Source organism: Lithobates pipiens, unplaced genomic scaffold (genome assembly GCF_037356315.1).
Source record: "Lithobates pipiens isolate NorthernLeopardFrog02 unplaced genomic scaffold, aLitPip1_a1.2 Scaffold_16, whole genome shotgun sequence".
Taxonomy (NCBI): domain Eukaryota; kingdom Metazoa; phylum Chordata; class Amphibia; order Anura; family Ranidae; genus Lithobates; species Lithobates pipiens.
In genome coordinates, this window is record NW_027507748.1 from 619,625,589 (window position 1) to 619,645,714 (window position 20,126).

Consider the following 20,126-nt stretch of genomic DNA (forward strand, 5'->3'; position numbering starts at 1 on the left):
AGGGTCACTTGGAGCTAGAAACCCCAAATTTGGATATGTTTTAGTGCTAGTTCTACTGTGTTTGCATACCAAATTGGGGTTTCTAGAACCAAGTGACCCCGAGATACATGGCCCTAAAGTCGGGTCACAAAATATTTTCAAATCCGGTTGAAATAGTTTTGAATGCGGTTGAAATAATTTCGAATCATGTTGAAATCATTTCGAATTCGGTAGAAATATTTTCGAATTTGGTTGAAATATTTTCGAATGTGACCGATTTTTCGAATTCGGTAGAAAACTAAACGAAATACGAAAACGAATTTAAGGAATTTAACTAATATAAGGAAACAAAATTAATTAATTAACGAATTAAAACGAAACAAAACTAAACACATTTTTTCCTTTTGCACATGTCTATCAATGACCTCAGCTGCATCCCCACCCAAGGCTCCGAAAATACTCCTATTGTAAGCCTGCCAAAAATATTAGGCAGGAGAGATTTTCTGTGCCATCATGTTTATCATTTTTTTTAATCATTGCTGACTTATTTTTGCAGAAACAAATATATTTAACTTTTGCTCATGTATTATATTTTGTTTCCTATGTTGATATAAAAAAGATGATATAAACATAGGCAAGGCTTGCTGTCATTCTGGATATATATATATATATAAAACACTAGGGAACGTCCAATAAATTCAACTGAAGTTGTTGTAGGACTAAAGTCTGTATCACAACTTGGCTCACCAAACTTCAGTAGCGAGATAGAAATACATCCAGGAACAAGAATAATATGTGGGACTGCACATTATGGCTGAATCGGGAAAGCAACCTGGACCTCTATTTAGCTTTGTAGGTTTGGGAATGTTAGTACCCTTTGGGATTTATTTATAAGAATAGTATGACCAAGAATTCGGATGAGGATGAGCCGAAACACCCCCCAGTTCGGTTCACATCAGAACCTGTGAACAGATCTAAAATTTGCATGAACTTTAGACCCCTATTAAAGTCTATGGGACTCGAACGTTCAAAATCAAAAGTGCTAATTTGAAAGGCTAATATGCAAGTTATTGTCCTAAAAAGTGTTTGGGACCTGGGTCCTGCCCCAGGGGACATGTATCAATGCAAAGAAAACTTTTAAAAATGGCCATTTTTTGAGGAGCAGTGATTTTAATAATGCTTAAAGTGAAACAATAAAAATGTAATATTCCTTTAAATTTCGTACCTGGGGGGTGTGTATAGTATGCCTGTAAAGGGGCACATGTTTCCCGTGCTTAGAACTGCCCCTGCACAAAGTGTAATTTCTGCAGGAAAAAAGTAATTTAAAAGCACTCGTGGCTATAATGAATTGTCGGCTCACCGTAATACAGAGAACAGTCATTGAAAGTCATTGATAAAAAAAAAAAAAATGCGTGGGGTTCCCCCTAAATTCAATTACCAGGCTCTTCAAATTTAAGGCCTGTGTCAAATTTTAAAAAAAATTACGCGGGGTTCCCCTTAATATCCATACCAGACCTGAAGGGTCTGGTAATTGAATTTAGGGGGAACTCCACGCTTTATTTTTTTTTATCAATGACTTTCAATGACTGTTCTCTGTATAACGAGGAGCCGACAATTCGTGACCTTTTTTCCTGTAGAAATGACACTTTGTGCAGGGACAGTTCTAAGCACGGGAAACATGTGCCCCTTTACAGGCATACTATAGACACCCCCCTGGTACGAAATGTAAGGAATATTACACTTTTATTGTTTCACTTTAAGCATTATTAAAATCACTGCTCCTGAAAAAATGGCCGTTTTTAAAAGTTTTTTTTGCATTGATACATGTCCCCTGGGGCAGGACCCAGGTCCCCAAACACTTTTTAGCACAATAACTTGCATATTAGCCTTTAAAACTAGCACTTTAGATTTCTCCCATAGACTTTTACGGGGTGTTCCGCGGCTTTTCGAATTTGCCGTGAACACCCCAAATTGTTCGCTGTTTGGCGAACAGGCAATGTTCGAGTCGAACATGAGTTTGACTCAAACTCGAAACTCATCCCTACCCCCACCCAAAACCACCAATTACATTCACGTTTTCAGGGAAAAACTGAACCTGAAAGAAAGCTGTAGAGAAGGAGTTCCATGACTTTCAACTGATACTTTAATACAAATGCAACTCTTAGTAGAACTATTTTACCTTCAATCCATCACACAGCAAATGCACATATTTGACAAAATGCATGATTGAAATTCTTATTTAATATTGTCACATTTACTGTTTTTTAAAGAGCCTTTTCTACATTTCATGTTCAAATGTTGTAGCTTCTTTGGCAAAGCGTGTTCATTAAATACATTCCTTTTGATTTTCAGATGAAGTACTTTGATTCCATTAAAGCTGTAATTTCTTCTTCAAATGACGAATCTACTGCTTTAGTTATAGGTAATATTGAATTTACTTTTGTATGTTACATTATTCTATAAAGTTTTAATTTAAAAGCTGGAAAAATATACCATTTGTGTTTTGGAAGCCTATCATTTTTTGAGATCTATTTCTTTAGGTAGTTTTAAATGGATTGTTCGTCAATAAATTTAAAGTGGACTAAACTGTCCACCCGGATATTTCATTTCTACGCACTCCTGGCATTTCATAGCATTTTCTTTTACTCTCAGCTTAAATTCAGCTGAACTCTAGTGTGCAGAACAGTTGTTTAGCACGTTGGGAGATGTTTAATAAGCTTACAATATGTTTGTTCAGCGTTTGCTGAAAAACTGCTAAAATCTGTTAAAACTGGACTCTGGTGTTGTTAAAAAAAATCTACCCTTGCAGTGCCCCTTCCCCCCCTTCAAGGGTTAAATGCTTATTAAGTCTAAGGGTAGAGGAATAAGGTGTAATACACCCTTTATAGCTTCTCTTTTGTAAATTGAGAGCAAGCCCTCACTGTCCTCATGTACAATAAGGGACTAATGGTCATGCATTGTACTTGATGACGTCAGCCAAAGCGCATTAGAGAAGAGCCTTCAGGAGGGCATGTTGCCTGGATAGAGGAAGCCTGCCAGAGTGAGAAATAATGTAAGTCTCAGTTCACACTAAGGTGACCTGTCAGGCTCCATGCAGTGCAATGGAACCATTCTAATCAGAGTGACTCAAGCCGGTTTGACTTAGAAAAAGGTTCCTGTGCTACTTGGGGGCAACTTAGGAGCAATTTGCATTGACTATTAAAGAAGTGATTTGCAAGCCGCGCTGAAGTTGCGCTGTGTGGGGCGGCTTCAGAGTCAGACGACTTTGAAGTCACCCCAGTGTGATCTGGCACTAAGTGTTACACTACCCCTAGACTTAATAAACATTTAACCCCTGGACTGTAATAGGACCCCATTGCAAGGGTATTTTTTTTCTGTCTGGGGTGGGGCTTTAACTCCTATTTAATTTATGGAAACACAGATGACTGTCTACATGTGCTCAGGGGACCACACAATAAGGACAAATGACCGCACGAGGTCCTAGGGCCCCAAGTTGGACATAAGGTAACTATAGAAGTGCTGGCATGTACCTCTAAGATGGGGGTTTCAGTTTAATTCAATTATCAATAGGAACAGAATGAGAGTAGAAGTTGAAATAGCTCATACAACCAAGATGCTCATGGGACTTTTAAAGAGGTATGCCATTCAGAAAAGAATAATTCAATAAAATTCATACAAATTGTATTCAAGTAGTATAAAAAACATATTACCAGTGGTACATAAATCAAATCCCACAAAAGAAGCAAAAGAGACTGAGATATTATACAGGGTCTGCATAAAAAGACAAAAATACAAATCAAGAGAAAAACAGGGACCCAATCCACCTTGGTGAAACCAAAGTACTGCTCACCCCAAAACATTTATAAAAAAAAAAAAAAAAAGACAAACGCTCCCAAGGGCTTTTAGGCAGCTTAGAAATGTTATACTGAATCGTATTATATATCAAAAAAGTTCCTTTATTAGTGCAAAATGTGAAATTAGAGCACCAATTAAAAACAACATGAGCTGTGGTACGCATGACCTCCATATGCGATAAGATATATACACTGTAACAATATGTAAAAAAAATGTTCAAACTTGATTTTATCACTCGATCACTTGATGAAATCCCACCGCCTTTCAATTACATTTGTTTAAATTTTCTCCAGGGAGATGAGGACATCTAGATCATAAAACATATCAGATTGAAACATTTGCAAATAGGAATACATGTATATATACATAACACAATTTCAGCCATTTTCTGACCGTGGAGGTCCTACCTTCAATGGAGAGGTTACGTGTAGCCAGTGCAAACTAAAAACACCAAAAACAAGGTCGTTTGCAGGTAGACAGCGTATTATAATTTTTTGAGATCTGTTTCCTTAGGTAGCTTTAAATGGATTGTTCATTAGTAAATTTACAATGGACTCAACTGTCCACACTAATGTTTAATTTCTACCCATTCTTAGCATTTCATAGCATTTTTTTTACTCTCAGCTTAAACTCAGCTGAATTCTAGGCACTCCAAATATGCGTAATTAATTCAAACACTCCTGCACGAGAAAGTCAAAAAGAAGGTCAGGGTGTCTTCCGCCAACAAAATATACAAACATTAATTACTGACTAACGTGCCTCAGTGGGGCGTAGCTCAGTCCCCAAATCTTTAAACTAGCTCATACAACCAAGATGCCCTTGGGACTTTTAAAAAGGTGCTCAATTATTTTTATACAGTATTTCAAAAAGAAGAACAAAAATCCTGCAAATATAACCAATAGTGTACATTGGCTGCACACCAGAGTTTAAAACTTTACAACAAAAGAGGATACATGTTCATAATAAACACAATTTATCTTCAACCACATAATAAAAATTCAAAAAGCTAGGCAATGAGGATATGAAGACTGTGACCCAACCATATCTTATCCCACCAAAGATAGCTAGAATATGGGGGAGGGCGCTAAGGAGATACAGCAATATTGCTTAAGTAAATTGTCCCCCGTCCCTTCACTGTATAATCAGTAGGTGAAGGGTAAAATACAAAAACTTTGCACATGACTAGGCCTAGGCCTGCTTCACATCCCTTGAGCACAGGTAAAAATTTCACATTCTACTTACATTCTACTATAAATCACTGCAATTGGCCCAAGGAACGTATAGGAAAGCCAATACAGAGAAAGGAAAGAAATAAACTATAGGGAGGGAAAAGACAAAGTATGAAGTGCAGCCTGTCCAGACATAAAAACACAAATTCAAACGCGTCTCATAAGGCATCCGACTTTGTCTAAAAATGCAAGCTTGTTGTTCAAGATCACCGATAGGTGTTCATTAATCATGATCCATGATAACTTGGATTTTAGTAGGTTGAATGGGAACATAGGGAACAGTGGCGGGCTGCTCATTAGGGGCCCAGAGGTGCTGCCCCCCCCATCCATGCGCTTGGTCCCTAATCGACATGCAGGTCGCCGGATGCATGGATTTCAATAGGTTTTTTCTTTTTTGAAGCACATGATTAGAGCCTGAGGCTCTAGTTAGCTTCAAAAAAAGGGTGGGCAGAACACTGCGCCCCGAGCCTACCCACTTGTGTGATGTATGCGGCGATGGTTGGAACAGAGACGAGGAGTAGAAGAGTGGAGGAAGAGGTCGGGGGAGCTGGCAGCAGCCAATAAGTATGCAGTCTTCGGCCGTGACCTGCAGAGGCAGAGTAGCCATGCGACCTGAGCAGGGAGAGGAAAGATGTTGATTTCTGTCGGGAGCATGCCATAGCCTTGCTCTGTCCACCTGGCTGCTCTCCTACTGCTTTTGCCGAGAAGAAGGGGAAGCTATTGTGGATGGGGTAAATATGGACCTGGCAAGCGGGGAGGGTTTGTTTGTCGCCTCCCCAAAAGAATGAAGCACCAGCCGCCACTAATAGGGGATTTCCTAGCCCTAGCAATGGAAATTCTGGTTGCTACAAATATGAACATTATGAGCCTCCTCGTGTGTCCCGGGATCCCCTCCACCAGCGGTGCCTGTAATGGTGATTGAGGTAATGAGGTTCACTTGAGTGAGCGAGTAAATAAAGTTAAAAACAATTCAATAAAATTCATATAAATTCTATTTAGCACATAGAATATAAAAACATATTGCCAGTGTACTAACATTTGTATGAATTTTTTTGAATAAATATAGCGTCTTTAGGACTTTGCACACCTTTTGTTTTAATGCATTTGAAATGTGTTTAGCTCATTTAAAATAAAATTTCAATTGTACTTTAAACAATCCTGTTTAAAAAAAAAACACTGAGCACTTGGGCCAAGTGACATTTCATATGCCATGTTCGATTTTTCCCAGTCATGCTTACATGAGATATGCTGTCGGTATGCTGAAGGGGGTACAGACATATTGTGAGTGTTTCCAGTACTGGACTATTATTTTTCTATCCCATTGTCAGGAACGTAGGAAAAAATTGTAATTAGAAATTTCATTAGCACCCTATTGCAAAGTGAGTCTGTCATTTTGTACATATGGAACCTGTAATCTTCTGAACTAGAGAATGGTACTAGTAACCGGCAGCCATGTCACTGTAAGTGAAGCTGTCCCCCGAGGGGTCAGATGCTGTCAGATTCCAATGCAGGTTACTTGCATTGGATGAGTCAAGCAAAAAATACTAACAAATTTTATTTCAAACACAATCCAGTCTTGCAAATAGTCCTCTACAGTAAACTTGCCTATCCAGAAATATAACTCCTGTTCTTGGGGAATCAATATATTTTTAGGATATGCAATCTTCTCTTGGCTTAATGAATTATGCCTATCTAATAATTACAGAAATTCTAATGTGTGAGGATACAAGGCAGTGGAGTAATACATTCAATGCTGTAGACATACAAGCAAATGTCCAGTTATTTAGGTTAAAATAAAATTTTGACTCTTCTGCACCCTTTCCTGAAAGTCAGCTTAAAAGTGTGATTCTGCTTCAAGGTTGTACCATAGGGACCACAAATGTGGAACAGCAGATGAAGGACATCAAGGATCACTTGAGAGATAAGGGAAGACGAGCTCCAATGTCATCTGGACCACCACAGAAGAGAGCAGCAGGAGACCAGACAGTTTTCCGGGTGTATAAAGGGGTGAAGACATTTGCATTTTGTAAGAAGAACAGCCTTGTGATCACAGGGGGAATGGATCGTATTATCAGATTGTGGAACCTCTACGTGCCTGCGTAAGAACATGCAACTTAATAAGTCATACTTATCTTTTAGACCTCTTGCACATGGGAGTAAAAAGGCCATGTTTTTTTACCAATTTGAAATGAGATGTATTATTATCTGTTACCTCTCTAAAGCCCCGTACACACGATCGAATTTTCCAACGGGAAATGTTGGATGTCAGGCTGTTGGCGGTAAATCCAACAGCGTGTATGCTCCATTGGACATTTGTTGTCGGACTTTCCGCCAGCAAATGTTGGCTTGCATGTCTTCAAATTTTCCACCAACAAATGTGAGTTGCCAGACACATGTACACAAGTCCATCGGACAAAAGTCCCACGTAAAAAAACATGCATTCTCGGAAGCAGAATCGGTCGGTCTTGTAAACTAGCGTTCGTAATGGAGAATTTACATTTGTGACGCTGCAAATTATGAAATCTCCAAATGCAGCGCACATTCTTTTCTTCTTTAATGGGATAATAATGAAGCTGATTTGCTGGTGATGTGGATGGAGTTATTGCAAACAAATTTTCAAAGGCTTTTTTTTTTTCTAGTGATATCAAGAATAATATTATGTTTTGTTTTTTTTCATTTGTGCAAGTTACCACAACACCATTATCCTATAGTTTATAAGATCAAATATACAACTATGTTGGGGCCCCCTGTTAATTTTACATTGTATTTTTTAAAATGTAACTGCCTACTCTCAAAATGAAGTAAAACACGTAGCCAGGTATTATTCTCCACAATATTTTTATTGTGCATTAAAAAAAATAAAAAATTAGACATGCTATCTGCCAATAGAACTTAACCAAAAAGTGCATTCTATGCATCCAAAAATATTGAAAATATACCAAATCAAATCATTATTCAACCAGAAAATAATGTCAAAACAATAACTCCAAGGCCAATAATAAATAAAACGTTATCTCCTCCAATTCCACAACATATCCGGTTGACGAACGGCCATTCAGAAATGTACTGAAAAGCACGAAATGAAAAGAGCAAACTGAAAATCGCTAAATGAAAAACGCAAAAAGAAAATCGCGAATCAAACTTCTACTAACACGAAATTAGCAGAAGGAGCCCAAATGGTGGAGCTAAAGAGCTGAAAAACCATGTAGTACGTCTAGTACGTCACTACATTCGTAATTGTTGGCCAACATTTGTGTGACCGTGTGTATGCAAGACAAGTTTGAGCCAAATCCCTTTGAACAAAATTGAACGGTTTTGTTGTCAATAAGTCCGATCGTGTGTACAAAGCATAACAGTAAAAAATCCTTTCCACGCTCTAAGTTTAAAAGTTTTTTTCTTTTAAACTAAAATTATGGCCATGTGTCCTCTGAGACCTTAGGCCAGCCATACTCAGAGCAAATTTCTTTCCTGCAGCCACAGGTTGTGTGAAATAAATTTGCTTGACTCCCCCATCAACACATCAACAGTGTTGATGTGAGAATCTCTCCTGCCGGGGGATTGTCTTTTCCCGGCGGGGGATGCCAGGGAAAGCTGGGAGAAGACAATGATTATCGTTAACAGCTATAGCAGCAACTAATGATAATTGCAAGAGAATCTGGCAGGCTGGTTGTACCCAAGCTGATTGATCAATCAGCTTGGTACATTCAGCCTGCCTATTAATGGTTTGAATCTCGGCCGGTCACTGCTAAACTGGCCAAGATTCGAACCGAGCCTTAGAGTAAACAGTTCATCACAGTCACTGGAGTCATCTTTGATATATATTTGTACATTGTAATGATATTCCTTCTTAAACGCCTGTTCTCCAGAGTGAATCACTATAATCTATTCTTGGATGTGTACAGAGGAGCATCTGCTACAAAAGTACCTCTCACATAAAGGGCTTTTTGAAACACTTAATAGTTCAGAGGGAATTTTGGAGGAAAAAGCCTCCGCCTTCATCGGGGCTTGAGCAGTCGATGTTTATAAAATCACAAAACAATGCACAAAGGGACCAAGGGCTTGATGGGCTTGATGAAGACTAGCGTCTCTGATTGCTAAGTCTGATCTAGAAGCACCCCCAGATCTTGTTCTATCATTGATTCTGCAAGGAGAGCCCCTCCTAATGTGTAATTTACATATGTTCTTTTAGTACCCAAATGCATACATTTAGAGCTCTCAATATATGACTGTTGTTAATTAACAGACAATATTTATTTATCTTCTGTTTATGAGGACAAATAACATTATTTTTTGTATGACAACCAGTAGCAGGCCTCTTATGGTGTCATATTAGACATGGCTAAGGGTCACTAAGCAGCTGAGCAAATCCCATTAATTTAGGACAAGAAAATTATCCCACAATATATTTATATATGGCTTTATTGTCTCGTTCAATTTCTTTTTTATTAGGGTTTCAGTATAAATACAAAAGAGAAAGGAAGGCATTATGACCTCAAGACATAGTCTCACATTACAAAAATATACACCATAGTAAGGGGTGCATCATATGTACAAGTCAGATAAATTAACAGATAACAGCCTTTTATTATACAGGTCAAGAGGAGATAGAAGAAAGAACTCCCAGCATTAAGTTATCAGAAACTAGTGCAGCAATGCATGTATAACACATCTAGAGCTTGATGAACCATATGATTTGAAAAGTTAAGATTAAGCATAAACTTTTATAAAACTTTATTTTAACCTAGGCCACTTCTTGGATGTGCTATATTTCAGTTCATAAACTTAAAGTAGTTCTAAGGCCTCAAAGTTTTTTACCTTAATGTATTGTATACATTAAGGTGAAAAACCTTCTATCCGGCATCTCCCCCCCCCCAGACCCCCCCTTTTTCTTACCTGAGCCCAAAAGCAGATGCGGCCACTGTCTTTCTCCTCATTGGGCAGATTGATAGCACCAGGAGCTGCTGTCAATCAAATCCTGTAACATGGGAGCGGGGGGCTGCGCCAGGTCCCAGGTCCCGCTGTCTGTGTCAGTGAACGCAACAGCGGGATTTGGGAGCAAGCCCACACGGGTGCCCCCAGGGAAAGCGGCTTTCCATGGGAACACCTAATGAAGATGAGGGGCCTGGGGTGCCAGCGGGGGGACCCCAGAAGAAAAGGATTAGGGTTGCTTTGTGCAAAACAATTGCACAGAGCAGATAAGTATAGGCATGTTGGTTATTATTATTTTTTTTTAAATCAAAGGTTTACAACCGCTTTAAGGCAGATACCTGAGAACAAAGTAAGTAGCTATTTAGCTCTGGGGGGAGGGAGTTGTACAAGATGTTGAAATAGTATACATCTTATGACATCAGTAGGATAGTTAGAGGCGCGTGAAGTAGCTATTAGGATTGTGAGGACACGAATAATAGAGTTGGACTTTCCTCTTGCATCACAAATTCCGTTTTTTTTTTTCTAAATATGTGATAAACATTTGATCATTATATTAGATAGGTAACATCTTAGTTATTGATGCCATGAAATCATGAATGGTGCAGCAGACTTTTGATCTTGCATCACAAGTTTTTAAAGGGTCAGTACATCCCTTGCATTTTTGTAAATATTTTATTATATCTTTTCATGTGAACACTCACTACTTTACATTGTAATAAAGTGTAATTTCTTTAGTGTTGTCACTAAGTATGAGCTGAACACCCCCCGGTTCGGTTTGCACCAGAACTTGTGAACAGGCAAAACATTTGGACGCGCACACAAACACCATTAAACCTGCTAATTTTAAAGGCTAATAGGCAAGTTATTGCCATAAAAAGTATTTGGGGGCCCAGGTCTTGCCCAAGGGGACATTTATCAATGCAAAATTTTTTTTAATAATGCCCATTTTTTGGGGAGCAGTGATTTTAATAATGCTTAAAGTGAAACAATAAAAATGAAATATTCCTTTAAATATCGTGCCTGGGGGTGTCTTTAGTATGCCTGTGGTGCAGTTTTCCCATGTTTAGAACAATACCACAGCAAAATGACATTTCTAAAGGAAAAAGGTAATTTAAAACTAGGCTGTAATGTATTGTTGAGTCTCTGCAATATAGATAAAACTCATTAAAAAAAAAGCATGGGTCCCCCCCATTTCATTGCAAGTCCCTTTGTGTCTGGTATGAATATTGGGGGGAACCCTGAACCAAAGTGTAAATAAAAATTGTTTGGGGGTCCCCCCAAAATCCATACCAGGCCCTTCAGGTCTTTTTTTCTTTCTTTTTTTTTTTAAAATTGTGTTGGGGTCCCTCTAAAATCTACACCAGACCCTTATCCGAGCGCACAACCTACCCCTACCAATTCACAAACAAAAGTGTCAAAAATAGTAATGACAAGAGACATTTTGGGACAAGCCCTTTATTAAAAAATAAAAAAATTAAAAATGTCCCACAACCCTTCAGATTTTAAGGGGAACCCTGCACCAAAATTAAAAAAAATGGCGTAGGGGTCCCCTCAAAAACTATACCAGACCCTTATCCAAGAACAAAACCTACCCCTATCAATTCACTAACAAAAGTGTCAAAAATAGTAATGACAAGAGACACGTTGGAACAAGTCCTTTATTAAAAAAATAAAAAATGTCCCGCGATGTAGATCCATCTCCTGCCGCCCGACGGACAGAAAAAAAACAAAAAACCCACAACAGCTCTGCCTCCATGCGATGCTCCCGCTGAGTGACCCTTTTTCTCCTTGACACCTGTTATATAGCTGAGGGCGGGGTCACCCATTTACGCCACTGGGTGGCTCCGCCCTCAGCTATATAACAGGTGTCAATGAGAAGAAGTGTCACTCGACGGGAGTCCCATGGAGGCGGAGCTGTTGCATTTTTCTTGTTTGTTTGTTTTTTGTGACGAGATGGATCTACATCACGGGACATTTTTATTTTTTAATAAAGGACTTGTTCCAAAGTGTCTTTTGTCATTTTTCCTATTTTTGTCACTTTTTTTGTGAATTGGTAGGGATACAATGTACCAGTTACCAATTCAGATGGGGGGTGTGATCTGGGGGTCCTTTTGTTAAAGGGGGCTTCCAGATTCTGATAAGCCCCCTGCCCGCAGACCCCCACAATCAGTGGGCAAGGGTTGTGGGGATGAGGCCCTTGTCCCCATCAACATGGGGATTAATATGCTTTACTTCAGAATAACATCATCACAAGGTAACAGACAATGTAAAAAGCTACTGTACAGTTTCAAGCATCCTTGCTCTTTCTCAAGCTGTCGGTATCTGTCTGATGCCATAAGTTTAACTAAATACCCACACAGGTTGTAACCATAAGTTGTCCCTGGTTTTTATTTAGCTGTGTTTATTAATACATAGGCTAACATTTTGAAACAAACATATTGGAACAAACATGTATAACCATTCCACTATAACCATATTGCATATTGTCTCAACTATGTATCAGAACTATATATCTCCAAACATAAACACACATTAGCAACAGTGTGTGTGTATATATATATACTGTATATATATATATATATATATATATATATATATATATATATATATATAAAATACCTTTTTTTCTCTCTTTTTTTATACCGTAAGTGATCACATAACCTATTTTCTTCACTGCCTAAGGGGACAGAGAGCTGTGGGTGGAGAAACAGTACGATGATCTGACCAGTGAATGGCTATGCAGAGAGATATGTCAGCACAGGTCTGTTCATAGGAGGAAGGGTAGGCTGTGCTCCCATCATAGCTAGAAAACTGACCACGCTGGAATGTATACTGTCATGCCTAGCACGATCAGTTTGAAACAGAAGATTAGAACACCAAGTATTTTACACAAAGGAAGCAATACAAAGAGAACGGGATACTTTTTAACACATGTATATGGTACAACAGACACATATCAGGAAGATAAAATGTTTAGGTAACATATTATTTAGGATAATATGACTATCTGTCAGGACCCAAGTTTGAACCTGCTGAGTCATCTGAGATGCTGGACAGCACTCTTTCTGATCCATTATACAATCCTGCCTTGTGCTTTGTTTTTGCTGAACCATGAACTCATTGCTCCTCCCATAAACTTCCTATTTAAGCCATGCCTTTTAACTTCCTGTTTGTCAGATTATTATGTGTTCTCTCCAGCCGATCTCTTGCACCTTTGCTTACCTGCAGGTGTCCATATCACTACTATCACTCTTTACCAACCTTGGCTTGTTCCTTGACTATGCTTGTGCTTGATCCCAACCTGCTATCTCTTGTTACCAACCTTTGGCTTGTTTCCTGACTACATGGCAAAAACAGAATGACACACGAGAGGGTACCAAAACACACTGATAACACAACTAAAAGTCTATAAAGTCCAGGAAGTATACATATACAGCATTAGTGGCAGCTCCCTTGAGAGCAAAGCAGTTTCTGGAAGAACAATGGGAGAAAAATAAGGTGTGCCAAAAACTAAGTGCAGCAGAAGATGCAACAAATGGTGCACTTAGTTTTTGGCAAACCTTCTTTTTCTCCCATTGTTTACAGACTATGGTTCTGCTTGATCCCTACCTGCTATATCTGCTACTGGACTCTGGCTTGCTCACCTCCTGGTAGGGTAATCCTAAGGACTGCGACCTGGTACTAACATACAGCAAAATCCATCTCCACCATCAGGAGCTCTGGTGCACATTGGTTAGTGCTTAGCCCCCGCACTTAGGGTGAGCCTGTGTCTTCCACTAGGTTGACCTGTTGCCGCACTTATCCAGCTGGTCAGTGGGAGCCTCTCTACTGATGTAGCTACTGGTCTCAGAGCCTGACCCCTCAATGTGACACTATCATAATATTTAATTTATAAACATATTTTGCATTGCTCTTTGGTAAAAAAAACTGTTGTAGGTATTAAGTGCAGGCACCTGCAGTACCATCCAAAACCTTCCTGTTGCAAACAAATTTTAGGTCAGTCTGACAGACAAAGCTCCAGTACTTCCGGATAGTGCCAAATGCTACCTGATCCTTTCTGGCTTCTGCACATTTCTACTGGGTAGTGAGATTACCCATTATAATAAAGTTGGGGGGGGGGGCTAGAAGTAGAATCACACTCCGTACTACCTGGAAATGCTGGAGATTCTCTGGAGCAGACTGGCATTTGGCTATAACCATAAGGCTTTGGAGGATTCTGCAGGTGTGTAGTCTTTTTCAAATAGATTTTATATACAATTGTATGGTGTGTTTCAAAGCTGGTGAAAAAGTAACTCTTGCGGTAGGGCCACCTCTGCACCGCAAGAAATAAATACTTGTTTTTTCTATGGGGACAGAGATAAGGTGAAATATTTGCCTTATTCCTTTCTCCCACAGGCTTCCTCCTCTTTGTAAGCCCAGTCCTCTAAAGCCAAGCCACTCATGTTCACTGCCCAATAAGTCACAGCTCTTTGATGTCATTACATACGATGTAAGATCTGTAGTCTTTCATTGAATGTGAGGACATCCTGGGCTTGCCGATATTCATAGGTGTGCACAACCTATTGCATTGGGGTGTGCACCTCAAAGCTCAGACACATATGTGTGTGTGCACGTGTATTTATACTGATGGTGTCAGTAGAACAGTGGATGGTGTCAGTAGGGCAGGAATTGGTGTCCACAAAGCAGTGGGTGGATGGTGTCAATAGATTTTATTTTGTTTATTTTTTACAATTCTATATTTTGCATTAGTTTTTACAATTTTTGTTAGGAGCTCCATTAGGGGGCTTTGGTGAAAAATCAGGGGATGAAACGGGGAATCTGCTCCACACAGGGTGATTAGGGTGTGTCTGGGACACCTGCCACTCCCTGTGCGCACACCTATGCCAATATCCCACGGGCGTCAGAATGTGCTGACTGTCAGGATAACAAGGGGTAAGGTAAGTAATTCACCCTTTTTATTCATGACAAAATGAGCATGTAACCCTTGTGGTGCAGAGGAAGTCCCACTGCAAGGATTTTTTTCTGCATTCCCTACATCATCTTAAAATTACTGCATCTTTTGTGAACTAGCCAGTGCATTAGTTCTACAATGAAGAGGTCAAATACCACTAAATAACACACACAACATGTAGAAGAGCTTGGTAAATTGACCAATTTTTTGAATCCTAATAAACAAAAATCATTAAGCCCTCAAATAAGTTGTGCAAAGCTAAACTTTGAGTTGTAGTTTAAAATGTGCATACAGAGTGAATGTTTTGCTGCCCGGCCTACAGTGATAAAATGACCCTGACACAAAATGAAAACTATAAAAGAAGGTTCCCCTGTAAAAAGGACATCTAATAATTACTTGTCCTGCCATTGCACCATCAATCTTTACCTTTTTTCAAGCGCTGCGGTGCCCAGTAAACCTCTTCATTGGACAGACTTTTGGGTGTCAAGGATTCCTGATCCACACGGGGCACTCTGGTTTCTTCTGCTAGCCATTATATCAATGCATTGATATAGGGGCCTGTGGAAGGAAGCATAGTGCTGCAATATATTATCATTTTATTCTTGGGCTACAATAAACTTTAAGGACCTTTAAGGGTTTTTTGATATTTTAATCCCCTTTGATTTTTTTTTTTTTACATTGGTATATTTGAATGTTAATTTTGTATGTTATGGCTATGTTTTCTTGCTAATGTATACAGTTATAGTTGCTGATGAGTTTAAAATTATTAATGAATCCATTACTCATATCTTTAAATCCAGGCGAGCTACAGGTATGCTTCGAGGCCATACAGCACCCATATTCTTTGTGGAGGTCTCTTCAGAAGATAACAAGATATTCTCTATTGCCACAGATTGTACAATAAAGGTAAGATGATCTCACTTTGCTTTGGCAGTCACTGATGTTCTATGGCTTGAGCTCTTTCTGCATTAATTCAGGTCATCCACTCACTGCTTTTAATATAAAATTGATCTCGGAGTGAACACATGAACATGACTGTATTGCAAGCATTTTAATAGCACACATTCCTGCTGAGATGGAATGCACTTCTACTTAGTAGAATAGCCAGGTGCAAGAATACACTTAGCCCTGTTCACATTGGCTCGACTTGACAGGTCAAATTGCATGTCAAATCGGCGCCTATTGCCGGCAATAAGAACGTCCCAATCGGTGCAACGTCAACTGCGGCACTGCACCAATTTCCAAAAGTAGTTCCTGCACTACTTTTGTAGGCGACTTTGGGGGCGTTTTTAATAGACATCTGTGCATGAACCCACACAGATGTCTTTCAAATTGCTCCCCCCAGAAGTCAGACTGAAATGCGGCTTTGAAATCGCGCGATTTCAAAACTGTGTTCAGTGTGAGCGAAGGCTTAAAGTGGAAGTAAACCTAAGTAAATCAATTTAACAGTTTTTAAAACAACAGGCACATGCTTAAATAATTCTTACGGGCGGCGAGAGGGGCGCCCCTTCCTCCCGCCGCCCTCCGGTGCTTCTACTGACTCACAGCTTCCAGCACTGAATCGAAGACACCCCCGTATGGTGACCATAGAGATTTCTGGCAGGGCAGACAAGTCTCTATGATCGTTCGGAGACCGGGCACGATGTTATGACGTCATGCCTGGCCTCTGCATTCAAACGAATGGTGCCGCCTCAGCTGGAAAGGCAAGATTTTTTTCTTTTTTTATTTCAGGCTTACCAGCCTAGAGGTGAGATGTGGGGTCTTATTGACACCATATCTCACTGTAAAGAGGACTGTAAAGAGGACCGATCATGCCATATTCCTATTAGAAAGGAATGTTTACATTCCTTGTAATAGGAATAAAAGTCATCAAAATTATTATTATTTTTTTTTAAAGTGTCAAACAAAAAAAAGCAAAGTAAAATTAACAATAAAAAAATTTAAAGTGTCGCCTATGGGGATTTTTAAGTTCCGAAAGTTTGGCGCCATTCACCAGCGTGCGCAATTTTGAAGCATGACATGTTAGGCATCTATTTACTAATTATGCAAAAAAATTGGGCTAACGTTAATGTTTTATTTTTTTTTATTTTTTTAAGCATAAAAGTTTTTTTTCCCCAAAAAATTTTTGTTTAAAAAGTTGCAACGACCACCATTGTATTCTCTAGGGTCTTTGCTAAAAAAAACATATATAATGTTTCAGGGTTCTATGTAATTTTCTAGCAAAAAAATTATGAATTTTACATGTAGGAGAGAAATGTCAGAATTGGATGGGAAGTGGTTAAAAGAGGCCAAGATGACAGCTTCCTTGGGTGAAAAGGGTAGGAGGTTTTACTTCCATTTTAAGGGGGGGCTTGAGGGCCACTGAATACAATAGCTGGCACTGGGGATTCCTCTAATAATTCTATTTAGTGTGGATAGAGAAATCAAGCAATTTTCTCTCGTTCAGCTACGAGGGTTGAATGAGAGAAATCTACACATGTACGGTCAGATTTACTCATTAAAACAATGCAGAGTGCAACAATGATGTGTACCAAGCAGTAACACATACCGTAAATAGATATCAATAATATGCATTTCTTCTCGAAATTCAAGAAATTTATGTTTATGGGCTTGGCATGTTGTATTGTTTTAATACATGTGAAAAATGTAAAGCTAGTGAATTTCAGTTCTCCACAGCATATCATAGCTGGTAATGATAGAGGCAAATAAAGACACAGCATGGCTCCCACTAACCCCAGTAATCCTAAAGATTGGTAGGCAAAGACATCACTGGAATGAGGACAATGCATTTCTGACAAGATCAACAGATATATCAGACAAAGCATATTGAGGATTGCATCAATTCCCAGCTTGTAAACCAATATAATGGAGGATTTTCCACACCTCTTTCCTCTGACAGCACCAGGGCCGGATTAACATAGGGGCTATTGGAGCTGCAGCTCTAGGCCCCTTACCTTAAGATAGGCCCATTTAAAAAAAAAAAAACAAGGGTCATGGCTTGGCGACTAGGGGTCACATAGAACCCAAATTTAGGGGGTAGATAGCTGAAGGTCTACCCCACTACTGGTCAAAAATGTTGGGCTCCTATCACCTATGGTCCTGGAGATACGGGGCGCCTTGCTCAGCCTGTCAGAAGCTACATACGGAGTGGCCAGTTTAAATACAAGCTGGCACGCTCTGTTTGCAGCAGACTGAGAGGATGAGCTCACAGAGCCTCTCCTCACTTCTTGTCGGAGGCACTGAGCTCAATAGACAGCTTGGAGCCTGCAGAGTTTGACAGGCTACACAACCGGTCAAACTCGCTTACAGTAGCAGCATAGTCCAACAATGTAAAACTGCCATTCAGCAATGTAAAAAAAAAAGTAGGTGGCCGTAGCACCTCATGAACTCCTGTCAGCTGCTGCTATACCACTTGTTGAAAAGCAATACACCACAGATCACTTTTTAGAGGGCAGTAAGCATTACTGCAAATGGGAAAGAAACTTGAAACACATCATCCATTTCACACTCGCACACCAACCAGGTTACTCCCCAGCCACTTTCCATGTTAGCCACCTCCCTTCAACTTATATCAAAGGTGACCATTTCCCAACCTTCAGATGACAGACCCTACTCCAAAAGATATCACTCCCAGTTACTCCCCCCACCCGCTGATTGATGTCCCTCCATGACCACCTCACACTCCCCTGCTGATAGACCTCCCACTCCCCTGTTGACAGACCTCTCTCCCCAGCCTATCCCCACACACCTTCTCACCTGCTGATCTGTGGATGGGGGAATAAATCCCACAGCCTTAGGCCGCGTACACACGGGCGGACTGTTCGCCCAACTTTGTCCGCTGAACAGTGTTTGGGCGGACAGTCCGCTCGTGTGTGGGCTTTCAGCGGACAGTTTCAGCGGACAGTTTGACGAACAAGGTTTTTCGGAATTTCCGAAAAACTGTCCGCTGAAACCTTGTTTCAGCGAACAGTCCGCTTGTGTGTAGGCTTGTTCGCCAAACAAAGTTGCGCGCATGCCCAGAAAGGATTTTCACGCCGAAAGTTATAATGCAGTGTATAGGACGTCGTATTTTTTGTCCCGTCGTACATGCCGTTCACGTCATCGCGCACGGTTTCAGCGAACTGTTCGTCCGTCGTGTGTGGCCATGTCCGTCCATGCTAATTTTGAGCGGACTGTTTGCCGAAACTGTTTGACGGACAAAGTTGGGCGAACAGTCCCCGCGTGTGTACGCGGCCTTATTGTGTTCTGCCAGTGGGGAGCCTTCCCTACCCACAGAATACAATGATCAGTGTTGCTAACTATAGCTGGTAGCACTGACTGTTTTGGGGAAAACCTGACAGGCTGGTTGTACTCAAGTTGATTAATAGATTGACTTGTGTACAACCAGCTAGCCCATACATAGATTACCTATAGCTGGTCTCTGCTTAATTGGCTTAATTTACATTTGTGTATGACCCGCTTAACCACTACGCAGTCCCTAAACATTCTTCCACAAACCTTTACATTTTTCCTTCCCAGATTCCTACATCTTTCTCACCTGTACACAGTGTCCACTGTCATACCATCCACACTCCTCTCCTAATCATAGTGCCCACTGTCATACCCTCCACACTCATCTGCTATTCATACTGCTCACTGTCATACCCTCCACACTCCTCTCCTGTACATACTGCTCACTGTCATAGCCGCCACATTCCTCTCCTGTACATACTGCTCACGATCATACCCTCCACAGTGCTCTCCTGTACATACTGCTCACTGTCATACCCTCCACATTCCTCTCCTGTACATACTGCTCACTGTTATACCCTCCGCACTCCTCTCCTGTACATATACTGCCCACGGTCATACCCTCCACATTCCTCTTCTGTACATTCTGCCCACTGTGATACCCTCCACACTCCTCTCCTGTACATGCTGCCAACTGCCATACCCTCCACACTCCTCATGTACATACCACCCTCATAATACCTTCTACACTCCTCTTCTATACATACTGCCCCTATCAAGCCCTCCACACTCCTCTCCTGTACATACTGCCCCCATCATACCCTCCACACTCCTCTCCTGTACATACTGCCCACTGGCATACCCTCCACACTCCTCTCCTGTACATAGTGCCCACTGTTATACCCTCCACATCCCTCTGCATCACCTGCACATACTTCCCAGTTTTATACCAT

At 40.3% G+C, this 20,126-nt stretch overlaps 1 protein-coding gene across 2 annotated transcripts in view; it reads left to right on the forward strand.

Moving 5' to 3' along the window:
- Nucleotides 1-20,126, forward strand: part of LOC143983938 (cilia- and flagella-associated protein 337-like) — a 221,461-nt gene that overhangs the window by 92,382 nt on the left and 108,953 nt on the right. For both annotated transcript variants that reach the window (XM_077484093.1, XM_077484094.1), the window contains exons 12-14: nt 2,332-2,401; nt 6,922-7,162; nt 15,744-15,849. In XM_077484093.1, coding sequence (XP_077340219.1) covers nt 2,332-2,401; nt 6,922-7,162; nt 15,744-15,849 — 417 coding nt within the window. The remainder of the gene's footprint in view (nt 1-2,331; nt 2,402-6,921; nt 7,163-15,743; nt 15,850-20,126) is intronic.